General features: G+C 42.0%; 1 protein-coding gene across 3 annotated transcripts in view; it reads right to left on the bottom strand.

The window, feature by feature from the left end:
- CSMD2 (CUB and Sushi multiple domains 2) overlaps nucleotides 1–13,109 on the bottom strand; it is a 519,932-nt gene that overhangs the window by 448,358 nt on the left and 58,465 nt on the right. For all 3 annotated transcript variants that reach the window (XM_079985202.1, XM_079985205.1, XM_079985206.1), the window contains exon 2: nucleotides 9,080–9,296. In XM_079985202.1, coding sequence (XP_079841328.1) covers nucleotides 9,080–9,296 — 217 coding nt within the window. The remainder of the gene's footprint in view (nucleotides 1–9,079; nucleotides 9,297–13,109) is intronic.

Below are 13,109 nucleotides of genomic sequence, written 5' to 3'. Positions count from 1 at the left end.
CTGTTTCAAGAAGTGGCAGAAAGACATATCAAAATTTGTCTGGCAGGGCAAAAAGCCCAGAATTAAATTTAAGATTCTAACTGATGCAAAGGATAGAGGGGGGTTTGCCCTGCCGGACTTAAGACTTTATTATGAATCGGCAGCTTTTTGCTGGTTGAAACACTGGCTACTTCTTGAGAACACAGACATTTTGGATCTGGAAGGGTATGACAATAGTTTTGGTTGGCATGCATATTTATGGTACGACAAGGCAAAGGTGTACAAAGGCTTTAAAACCCATATTGTAAGGAAAGCATTGTACAATGTTTGGATTCGATATAAAGATTTGTTGGAAAGTAAAACCCCCAGGTGGGTGTCACCAATGGAAGCTAGGGAAGTAAAAAAGCTTAATATGGAATCTAAATGGCCAAAATATTATGAAATTTTAGAATACGATGGTGAAAGGGTTAAACTTCAGAGTTACGAGAAATTAAAGCCCAAAGTTCGAGATTGGTTGCATTATCATCAGATAAATGAGACATTCAAACAGGACAGGAAAATAGGATTCCAGAAAGAGAGGTCAAAACTAGAAACAGAATTGTTAGAACCCAATACTAAGAACTTATCAAGAATGTATAACCTGCTGTTGAAATGGAATACACAGGATGAAACGGTGAAATCAGCTATGATTAAATGGGCACAAGACATCGGCCATGATATTATGTTTGCTGACTGGGAACAGTTATGGACTACCGGTATTAAATTTACAGCATGTAATGCTTTAAAAGAAAACATTATGAAGATGATCTATCGGTGGTACATGACCCCAGTCAAGCTTGCAAAAATTTATCATCTGCCTAATAATAAGTGTTGGAAATGTAATGAGACTGAAGGCACTTTTTACCACCTTTGGTGGACCTGCCCAAAGATTAAAGCTTTCTGGGAAATGATCTATAATGAAATTAAGAAGGTCCTCAAGTGGACTTTTCCTAAGAAACCAGAGGCTTTTCTCTTGGGCATGGTTGGCCAACTGGTGTTAAAGAAGGATAGGATTTTTTTTATGTATGCCACCACAGCAGCAAGAATTCTACTGGCGAAGTATTGGAAGATGCAAGAACTACCTACTCTGGAAGAATGGCAAACAAAGGTGATGGACTTTATGGGACTGGCTGAGATGACGGGCAGAATCCGTGACCAGGGGAAGGAGACAGTGGAAGAGGACTGGAAGAAATTTAAAATATACCTTAAAAACTATTGTAAAATTGAGGAATGCTAAGATGTCATGGGGTAAGAAGCAGAGAATTGCAGCTGTAACTAAAAAATTAAAGGAAATTTAATGAAAGGGAATTAGGATAATTGACTAAAGGGTTGCTAAAGAATTATTAAACAAGGATGCAGGGATGGGGAGGTATGGGGAAGTCAAAAGAAAGAAGGGTATGAAAATATAATTTTGAAGTTATATTGGTTTAAATGTTTTGTATGTTTCTGTTTGTGTTTTGAATTTTTTGTTTTTTTGTTTTGTTATGTGTTTGAAAAACGAATAAAATTATCTTTAAAAAAAGAAAAAAAGAAAGTCAATTGGAAAAGAAAAATGGGGAATGGGTGGGAAGAACAGAGTGGAGTAACCTGGAAGAGGGAATGGCTGGCTGACTGGCTGGCTGGCTGGCTGGCTGGCACTCTGAGCGGGTGCACTCCTGTTAGAAACTAAATCTAAAGTGAAACATTTACTAATATTTGTCATTCAAAGAGCTGAGTGGACCTCATATGTAGAGGCTTATGTTTTTCTGCCTTGTGTAAAGGGGACTTTAGAAATTCTTTAGAATCTTGGTGTGTGCAGGATTGAGTTTACCATATGGCTGCATGGTGGTTGACAATGCTGTGTGTGTCTTTGTGTGTTTGTTTCCTCATTAAAATGTATCAAGTGCTTTGCAACCTACCCAGACTGTCTCCCTTGTTTTCTTCCTCACCCAAAAAAGGTTCTCTTGGAAGAGAGTTACTTCATGACATCTTCCCCTGAGCCAATTTCAGATTCTCAGTTTCTCATTTTTCCAATCCTGAATTCAGTTCTCATTAAGATCAATCTGCATTTTAGTGCTAATTTATCCTGCATTTTAGTGCTAATTTTGCTTAATATACACATTTTTTTGCCAATTTCGCATAACATAACACATTTTGTACCTTTTTGCAAAAACATGCATTTTTATGTGCACTTTACCAGCAATGTATATTCACTTTTGTACACATTACTTAGCTTAAGAACTGCATTGCAAAATTCAGAGAAGTGTGAATTTCAAAAGTTGCCTATGTTTCAATTCAAAGTGTAAATTAGGTAAGTTCACCTTTAAATGCAAACTACATCAAATTTCTCCCCCATCCCTATGCAGGAAAAGGAGATGCACAGAAGGAAAGCATTTGGGGCAGGGAAATTATAACCAGAAAAACAATCTTTGAAAAGGGATATGCACTTTCTCCCTTCTGCCACATTTCTGCTCCAAAGAGCAACCTTCTCCATTAAAAAGAAGAAATCAAATGCAGATGGAGCCTCATCCTATACACTTGACTGGAGCATGTTTCATTGATGGACCTGTTCATCTTTCCTTCCAGAAACTTTCCTCTATAGTCCTCCCCTGCTCCCCTTTTCTGGCCAGCAAGTTGGTGGCATGAGCTTTGATAAATGATGTACAGTCATCCATCTTCAAGGCTAGCAGGCAGATGATGAATGGAGTACATTTGGAAAGCAGAGAGAGGAAGTTGGGGGGGGGGGCACGTAAAATTGATAGCTTAGAAAAGAAACAAAAATTCTGTATTGGCAACAGCTGTGAGTTTTTTTCTTTTTTGAAAAAAGTTTTATAAAGAAAGGATGTAGAAAAAAATATTAGTAGAACCAAAATCATAATGCTGATAAAGCACAGAACAATGAGACATGGGTTAAACTCTTTTTAAAATTCATTTTTCAGGATGGGACATCAACTAAAGCTGCAATCTTAAGTATATTTACTAGGAAACTAAAGCCCCAGGTATGCTGCTGTGTGTATCTCCATATATATGAGAGAGAGATCACCCATCCAGCAGAGGAAAAGCAATGCTGGCATAGATGTATGCTGTCAGCGCCCACAGGATCTGCTCAGCATCACCATACCCTCAAAAAGGAAGAGGGGGAAGTGGGGAGATTGACCACTTAAACTTGGCACTGACAACACACTGTGGGGGGCGTTGGGAAGATACAGCTGCAGACAATAGCAACCTTCTTACAGAGGGTTTGCAGCTCAGTCACCGCCTCTTGCAGCCATTCTGGTCCCCTGCAGCAGAATTTGATGAACGTTTGTCAAGACCTGCTGTGAGAGAGGGTGTTTGATTTGCCTGTCTCTGCTCTGAGCTGCTGTGCCATTTGGGGGCTGCATCACCTTCCATGCTTGCAGAAAACCTTACTTTAACGGCTCCCCATCTGTGGTGTTTGTTCCTTGGCCTGTGTGCGAGAGACTGCCATCACTGAGCACTAGGGACTTTGGACAGGTCTGTGTCTGTTTAATGTTCTGCTTGGTCTTGCTGTTTGTATATGTGTTCTGGCTGTGCCATATATACCTGATTGTACCTGTTTGCCTGTACATGGGGAGGGTGTTTGTCCATGTTCATTCATGATTGTGTGTGGTGGGGGTGCTGTGCATGCCGAGTGAGCAGCGTGTGCTGATTCTGTGACATCAGTGGTGTTGCTGTGGGTGCTGTATGAATCTTTGTGTTTCCTCCACTGGGCTCAGGTGATTTCTGCTGGCATCAGACCCTCCCAGATGATTCTGAACAGGGTTTGAATGAAGTTTTTAAGTTGGGATCTTGCCAGCAGACATAAATCATGCCTATAGTTTTGATTGCTCTGTCTGTTTCATTTAAGCTAATGGAACTTCCAGGTAACCACATAGAGGATTAGGGTTAATATGGGGATACACAAAGGTTTCCCCCTTCAGGGGAAAAAAAAAACCCAAAGAGATATTTTAAAATACATTTTGCTTTAAGTTGTGCTGTCACAAATATATGACACTTGGGAAAGTGAACCTGATGGGTTTGAAAAGACTGGATGTGCACCAAGCCTTACATGGCCCCTAGCTAATATTATTGTAATTCAAACCACGATCAATTGCAAGTTAATTTGAAGTTTGTGTGCTTAGCTAAACTCTGCCTGCCTGCCTTCTCTTCAGGGTCACTGAAAGCACATATTCAAGAATGCCTCTTTTGAATGAGCATCTTTACTTCTCATCTGTCCTCTTCAATGCTTGGGAGACTCTCATGTTCTTCATGCCAATGTTCTTCAAGAGAATTAGTCAAAACGTTTGCTGAAGAACAAGGATGACCAGGTGTTCCTGCTGATTAGTTGCTAATGCTCAGTGCTGATGAGTTCACTGACTGGGAGCTGATTATTAGTTGTTGATGATGAGAATCCAATGTAAGATTTGGTGGGTTTCCACCTTGTTTTTATGAGTCCCCTTACTTCCAATCTGCTTGTATATCTGAGAGTAAGAAATGTAGCAAAAAGACACCAGGCATCTTTATTACTGTAAGGTAAAAGCCCCATTGGTGAAAGCGCGCCTTGGGTTACAACCTGTTTTGGTTTACAAACGGACCTCCAGAACGGATTATGGTTGTAAACCAAGGTAAACGGTAAAGGGACCCCTGACCATTAGGTCCAGTCGTGGCTGACTCTGGGGTTGCGGCGCTCATCTCGCTTTATTAGCTGAGGGAGCCAGCGTACAGCTTCCGGGTCATGTGGCCAGCATGACTAAGCTGCTTCTGGCTAACCAGAGCAGTGGACGGAAACGCCGTTTACCTTCCCGCTCAAGTGGTACCTATTTATCTACTTGCACTTTAATGTGCTTTCGAACTGCTAGGTTGGCAGGAGCAGGAACCGAGCAACAGGAGCTCACCCCGTTGTGGGGATTCGAACCGCCGATCTTCTGATGGGCAAGTCCTAGGCTCTGCGGTTTAATCCACAGCGCCACCCACGTCCCTCTTCATTACTGTACCTCACTCAAAAGGAAACTAGACTTCATTGTTGGGGGATGTGGGTTGTTGTTTTTATTTTGATTATATATTTTGTGGTTTTCTATTTTGATTTTGTTCTGTGAACCGCCCTGAGAGTCTAGGGTGATATATAAATTCCATTATTATTATTATTATTATTGTCAGTGTTGAATACCACCAAAGGCCTTCTTAGAAAAAGGTTCCACCACCTACATGGACAAAGAAGATGCTTTAAACCAAATCAGACCATTGCTCCATCTAGCTCAGTACTGTCTAGTACAGGCATCCCCAAACTTGGCCCTCCAGATGTTTTGGGACTTCAACTCCCATGATCCCTAGCTAACAGGACCAGTGGTCAGGGATGATAGGAATTGTAGTCCCAAAACATCTGGAGGGCCGAGTTTGGGGGTGCCTCGTCTAGTACATTTACTGGCTGTGGCTCTCAAGGATTTCAGACAGGGGCTTTCCCAGCCCTAACTGGAGATGTTGGGGATTAAACCTGAGACTTCCTGCATGCAAAGCAGATGCTGTAAAACTGAGCTACAGCCCTTCTCTTTTAGGAATTAAGTAATAAAATAAGAAATTTGCACAAACTTGATCTTAAAGATAATAAAAAGAATGGAAGTGAATGCTCCATTGTCATAAGCAAAAGGTATAATTTATTTACTGGCACTGCTCTGCTCATCTCTCACACCAGCAGAGCAGCTGGTTTCCACTGTAACTTCTGCTTCTTTAACCCAGATTCTTCCGGTTGAGCTAACAGAGACACTCAAAGGTTGTGGGACTTGTTCTGAAGTTACACCAGAGAGCAAATGGCTTACTGTATAATGTAACACATGATAACTTTCAGAGTACTTCAAGGCCAGAGGGGACCATTAAAAGTTGTCAACATCTGACCTTGTGCACATAATTGGGTCACACAGAAATCCACCCAGTTAATTCCTGCCTCAAATCAATGATTGGAGATCATGGCCCTCCATTATCATAGCTTTTGCTTGGTTCTGAAGTTTTTGTCATAGTGAGATCTCCATTGGCTAGGGAGCCAAGGCATTTGGATGCGCCAAGAGGACTGAAAATACTCAGTTCTTCAATGAAATTTTCCTGCTAAAGGCAGTCTGCAGCTTCCACCTGGACCTTTTCAGGATGCTGCTCCTCAGATTACTGTACAAAGTGGACATGTGGCCCATCTCACACCAACACTGTCAAACTATTGATAGGCAGCAATTATCTAAGGTGTCAGGCAGTCTTCCAGCTCTGCTGCCTGAGGTCCATGTAGACAGGGGTGTCAAAGACTGGGGCTGGAAACTCTGCACATAAAGCATGGGATTCACTACTGAGCTACAGCCACACATATTTGGAAATCATCTGCTGGACTATACATGGAGTCTCACACTAGGAAACTCTGCAATCTGAATGAAATGCAAATCAAATGCAGTTGTGTAATAAACTTTGCATAAACGGTCTTAAAACAAAACATCTTGAAGGTCCCAGGCCACAGAGAGGTTAGGCTGGCCTCAACTAGAGCCAGGGCTTTTTCGGCTGTGGCTCCGATCTGGTGAAATGCTCTGTCACAAGAGACTAGGGCCCTGGGGGACTTGACATCTTTCTGCAGGGCCTGCAAGACAGAGCTGTTCCACCAGGCCTTTGGCCAGGGCACAGCCTGACTCCCTCCTTTGGCAATCTTCACAGAACTCTAGCCCAATGGTTGCCATCAATTTGATTTGAATTAATTTTATAATGAAATGATTTTGGAATGTTGTATTATTTTATTGTTGTTAGCCACCCTGAGCCTGGCTTCGGCTGGGGAGGGCAGGATATAAATAAAAAATTATATATTATTATTATTATTATTATTATTATTATTATTATTAACGTTCTTTTGTTAAACTCTGAGGAAAGAACCAAGAAACAAAGTAGGGGGCTGGTGTACTGACAAGGAATGTGTGAGCATCCTGCTGCTTGTCCCAAACAACAAACTGTGCTCTTCAAGTGATCCATACTCCATGCTCAAAACCGCTCTGAGGGATTTTCATGTGTTCAGTACAAGCACTTAGAAAGCTTAATTTAATTTAGCCAACACTCTTTTCCCCCTGGCCCCTTCTTCCCCAAGTGGTTGCACACTCAGTAGCAAATGGCCTGTGTGGAATCATTGCCCGCTGAGGATCATGGGGCTGGTAGTATTTCTGATCATGGGATCTTACCCAGTAGTTCTTTCAGCTTTTTGAAGCTTTTTAAAGACAAGAGTGCACATCCAATTACACTCAGTTTTCTCTTTCCTCTGTATCATGACACCCAAGAGTACATGATCAATTCTTCCCATGGTTTGCAGTACTTCCACTTCATCGATCCGTTTCTCTCTTTTGTTGAGGACCCTCCCTTTTAGTGAGGACCAAGTCCAAGATAGATGTTCCCTTTGTTGCTTCCTCCACCTTCTGGTAAATGAAACTGTCAATGGGGAAATTTAGGAATTTGTTGGATCTAACATTCTTGGCAGAGTTTGAGTTCCAACAGATATCAGGTTTATTGAAGTCTCCTATGACTACTATATTTCTCCATTTTGAAAGTCTGATAATCTGCCCTAGGAAGGCATTATCTAATTCTTCAGTCTGGCTTGGAGGTGACACAGTAATGTCACTGTTGTTTCCATCTCCTACAATATACTGTCAATCTGGCTTCTGTGCTCCAGGTCATGGATCTTTTCACAAGTGTACACATCCTTTACATATAATGCTACTCCTCCTTCCTTCTTGTTTGGTCTCTTCCTTTTAAACAGGTTATACCCCTCAATTCATATATTCCAGTCATGAGTCTCATCCCACCAGGTTTCAGTAGTGCCTATCAGGTCATATTTGCCATCCTGTATTAAAAGCTCCAATTCTTCTTGCTTGTTTCCCATACTCTGTGCATTAGTACAGAGAAAACTAACACCACAAGCTGCTTCCTTCTTATAGTTTCCTGCACTTTGGCAAGTTTCTGTACCACTATCTCAGTTTCCTGTGCAACAATGAAGCTATTATCTCCAGTACCATGTGTTCCCCTATTATCTGTAATATTGTCTCCCTCCCCCTCAGGATTTAGTTTATGGCTCTCCTAATCAGGTTCATGAGACTCTTAGCAAACACATTATTGCCAGCTGCTATGAGATGCAGCATGCAGCCCATCTCTAGCCAGAAGTCCTTCCTCCGGGAAGTGGAAACCAAAGTCCAAGAAGCCAAACCTTTCCTGACTACATACATCTCAGCTTGATATATCCCAGCATGACCTCTTATATTCCAGTTTGATCACTTAGACCATCTGAAGCATTGCTAGTTGTTACAGGGAGGCAGACTTCAAGTAGAAATCAGGGATTTAGTGCTGTTAGCCCCATTCTTGGGTAACATTCTTCCAGCAGAGATTTCACAGGCATCCTTGCTTTTGACTTTCAGGCATCTCTTGAAAACCATTTTATGTTGACACACCTTTGTGGCTTTTATTATTATTATTTTTAGAAAAATGAATTCCCAATCATCTTAACTATTATCTGTACTTAATTTTTTGAAAAACAACAACACTGTGTTTCTATGTTTTATATTTTAACTGCAAAGCACCCTGATATTTTATGATATATTGGTACAGAAATACTATATAAAATGAACAGTACAAGGTTTTGAACAGGGAGACTTCAAAGACTGGAGAGGGGGTGAAAACCTCTCAATTTTAAGAGTTTCACAAATTGCCAATTATTTATCTGCTATCCCTAAAGATGGGGTTGCAGGGAGGGGAGGGACTTGACTTTTAGAAAGCTTCCTCTCCAAGCTCAGTTCCTCTAGCAACAACTTCTAATTAACTTTTCCAGATGTCTCAGGCAGCAACTGCACTGATAACACTATGCCATCAAACATGCTTAGCAATATTTTTGAGGCCTTATCAAGTGTGTGAAATCCAGACAGCTGAGATAACTTTACAGAAATAGAGCTAGGACCTGTTTTTATTGAAACATAAAACAGGCAATTCAAAGTGTTCTAATCCAACCAACAGACATCTTAATGTGCTTGTGAACATTTCCCTTCTCTGAATGACAGATTTTTTTAAAAACCCTCCTTTTTCATACCTCGTTCTTAGATTTCCCTGCTGAGGCAACCCATCGTAGACAGACAGCACATCAAAATCTTCCTCTAGCGCAAAGGACTGGAATACAAGCTGCACTCTGTTCTGCTCCTTGGCGGTGATTGTCCATGTACAGTTTGCATAATTTGGATAGCCGTACGGGAATCCTGGACTTTGTATTGTCCCGTTCGGACCTCGCAAAACGTAACTGCAGTTCTGGGCTGGGGAGAAGAGGAAAGGAGAAAATATGACAGAAGCTGCATTATTGCTGCAGGATTTTAGCTGGGCAACACAAGAGCCATCACTGAATCATTAGGAGATTATAGCCCAATCATAGTAATGACTAGCTCCCCCATAAACTCAAATGCCACAAAACAACTAATTGATTTCAATGGGTTTGATCTGAACTAGATCATCATGAAGGCAAGTGTTTCTTTCATTCATGAACATACTGAGCAGGAGACCCTGCTGACAAAAGTCTTGTTGAGGAGCAATTTCCCCCCTGTTCATCCAGCTCCTTGTGCCACCTCTCTCTATTTGTGGAAATGCAAGGGGCTGAAAAGGAAATCAGCAACAGTCATCTCTCTCCCCCCCCCCCCAATCCTTCACTGGTAGGGGAACCACATGAGCAGGACCACTGACAGATGTGAAAAAGAGGTCACACTTTGGGGGAGTCCAAAGCCAGCAGAAGCCCCAGACTCTTAGATCTCAATTTCAAAAATCAATTGGTTGTTTCTAAAGAATGTTGGAAAACAAAGCATGAAGGCAGTTCTTAACTTCTGCTAACATCCACTGCTGTTGCGAAGCAATCAGAGGAAGGAATGTGGACCACTCCTAAAGATGTAAGTTTCACAAGGAAGTTGTGGACTTGGATTGAATTTGGGAGACTCTGGAGTGAGAGTGCTATAAGAGGAGAGCAGCCATCATAAATGCCTTTGTTTGTTTCACTGCTTTCTGAACACAGAAACATAAGAGCAGCCTTGCTGGATCAGACAAAGACCTCTACAGTCCAGCATTCTCTTCTCACTGTGGACAGTCAGATGCCTATAGGAAGCTAACAAGCAGAGCATGAGTGTAATAGTGCTTTCTTGCTCATGAGCCCTATCAATTTTCTCAATAAGCCAATTGGCAAGAGTCTTGTCTTTAAACTTTTTTTAAGTCAGCCCATCAGATCCAGAGACCTAATTGAACATTTCTGCTGCCACAGGCTCATTATGCATTACTCATTGTTACATTGCTCTGGCACCCTATCAGCCAAAGGGATAGCAGAAATAAAGCAATAGCCCGGTAGTAATTTGAAGGTGAGCAAATGTATAATTACATAAACGTACATAGATTATGAGGAATGAGGCATCCAATAGCCAAATAAAGCTTATGCCACAATATTTATCCATTTATTAGCCTTTAAGTCACAGTTCCTTTTGTTTTGCTAAAGCTGCACTACATTCTACTTTACAGGTCTGCTGTAAGGATAAACCGTGTTTATGGAAGACAATTTTACTCAGCTACGAGTGATCACCAAAGAAAGGATAAGAGACTATAAAACAATATGGTAAATTTAAAATGCTCTTAGAAAAAAGAGGATAGTTCAAAGGAGAACTCAAGTGTGCAAAGACTACATGCAGCAGGGGAGCATGAATTGCAACCTGCCTGAATGCCTCACTCATACAAGCTAGTCCCAGCAGGCAGTTACACATTAGATCTGCTGCGGATCTACATGTAATGTCTGGTTGTGTCCCAGATTCCCTTTTCCTTGATTTCTAGGGCTTTTTTTTCCTAATTCCAAACCTGCCTCCCATCCCACACACACATTCAAAATCAGAGAAAGGCAGGCAGGAAACAGACTTTTTATTATTAGCATTTTAAAATTTATCATTAGCCACATCCCTGTAACCACCTAGCAGCCCAACAGGTCTAGTGAGCATAAGCTGCCAAGGGGGGCATAGATCTGTATCTTGATTTTCCACCCAGCAGCTCAAGGTTGTGGATGTTTTCCTCCCCCCCCCCCTCTTTTATATTTGCAACAGCCCTGTGAGGTAGGCTAGGTTAAGTTGTTACGTGTACATATGCAGCAATTCTTAACAGATGTAGGGAGGGGGTGGAATGCCGGAGGCCCAATCCACACACAGTGTACTGGGCCCAGGAAATCCTGTTGGCATCCCTGCATACGAGTGTAAATCTGTGCAGGGAATACTCCTGCCAACAGGAACAAAACCAGGATCTCAGCCATTGAACAAAATGCGCACTGAAAGGCAGCATATAAATAGTGAAACAGACACATTATAAAAATTAACCACATTAAAAAAACCAAAGCCACAGCGAGGCTTTGTCCTGATGCAATAACTACTGTCTCCCCTTCACCCATGAGTCTGGCTTGGTTCACCCCTTGCACATGATAAATGCTGAGCCATTTTAATTTTAAAATGCATTGATCTGTGGCAGTGATGGCATTTTTTAAAATATTTCTTTCTGCTTACTGCTGCTGCTTTTCATAAACATTGCCAGTGGAGTTATGAACACCAGGCTGATTGACTACACCACGTCCAAAACGCACACAAACACACCAAGGAACTAAACTAAATGTGAGCATTCATTAGAACCAGACGTAATTTGATTGACCTGCTTTGGCACCACAAAAAGAAACCCATAGCTTTATGTCCTTTTTGGTGGGGAGGGTGTATATTTGTCTTTTGAAAGCTTTGACTCCAGTTCTGTGACTGTCTGCTTGCTGGACTTCCATTGCTCCCCTCCATAGATCTTCAGTTGCCATATTTATCCCAAGGAGGGAGCCTGTCTGTAGTTGGATTAGGCAAATGATCATATTTATTAGGATTGCTCCAGAGGGGCAAGGCACTAATGAGTCAACACAGTTAAGTCAGATCAGCAAAGCGAAATTACAGTGCCTTTACAACAGAAATGTACCAAGGTGACCGATATATAAATAGCTTGCTAGATGCTGTTCCAATAAAAAGAAATCTTTATTTTTCTCAGCATTCTATCTGCTGACAACAGCCAACCACAAGCCGCTGAGAAGCACACAATGGTTTCATCGATCCCTCCCCTAAATCAGATTAGGCACAGGATCAGTTTCTTTCCAATCCGTCTGTCACTCATAAATGTGTTCACTCATAAACCTGTTTTGTTCCTTTTCCACGATAATTTGCATTTTAAATAAAACTCACATGAAAACCCACATTTGAATATGCATTTCTAAACACATTTTGATGCTTTTTGTGAGCCAAGAACTGAGTCACAGCATTTGGATGAGTATGAAAGTTGGTGACAGCTATGTTCAGATCTGCACATTAGTTTGGAAGGTGCAGATTAGGTCAGTCCATTTCACAATTTGCAAGATTGCATTCCTCAAGCATTCCCAAGTTAGATCCATACTGTGGCTGAAAGTGGAAGGTGTGTTTCTGGAGTTCCTGACTAGTAGCCATAAAGAAGTCCCGTCCTTCTCTAATCAATCTCATTTTTTTCTCAAGCCATTTTATGTGAGTGGCCATAATGACATCCTGTGCCAAACAGTTGCATGGGTCATACTGAGTCTAAGTGGGTAGGCATTACAGAGGAAGACATTGAAGGGATGACAATTGGTGTTTGTGCCTTATATCCCCCATCACAGGTATGCAGGTGCTGCTACGGTCTTAGGATGGTTGCTGTTAAGGGACAGGGAAAGAATTTCCCTGCATTGGCAGGTTTCGCCTTCCCCATAGCAGATGTCACAACTTTGGCGGTTTTAGGCCTTGGGTGGAATCATAGCCTATCTTCCCTAAATGTGGGGGAGGGGTGAAGTGGTGATGCCTCCCCCCCCCCACGGCAGCGATCCCAGGGTTCCCCATTAAAGGGGCTGAGTCAGTGGGGAGTCACTGACCATACACTGAAAGGTGGTCAGTGCACTCCCCAGTGCTGCGGTGAAATGGGGGCGGATGCTCTGAGTAAACAAATGTCTTCCAGATGTTCCAGACACCAGCCCACTTCCCAGACAGACCTGATTACCCTGATGTGCCTCAGATCCCCGGCTGGGGACTGGG

The sequence above is a fragment of the Podarcis cretensis genome, assembly GCF_951804945.1.
Source record: "Podarcis cretensis genome assembly, chromosome: 8".
Lineage (NCBI taxonomy): Eukaryota > Metazoa > Chordata > Lepidosauria > Squamata > Lacertidae > Podarcis > Podarcis cretensis.
This window is presented reverse-complemented; position numbering and strand designations above follow the sequence as displayed.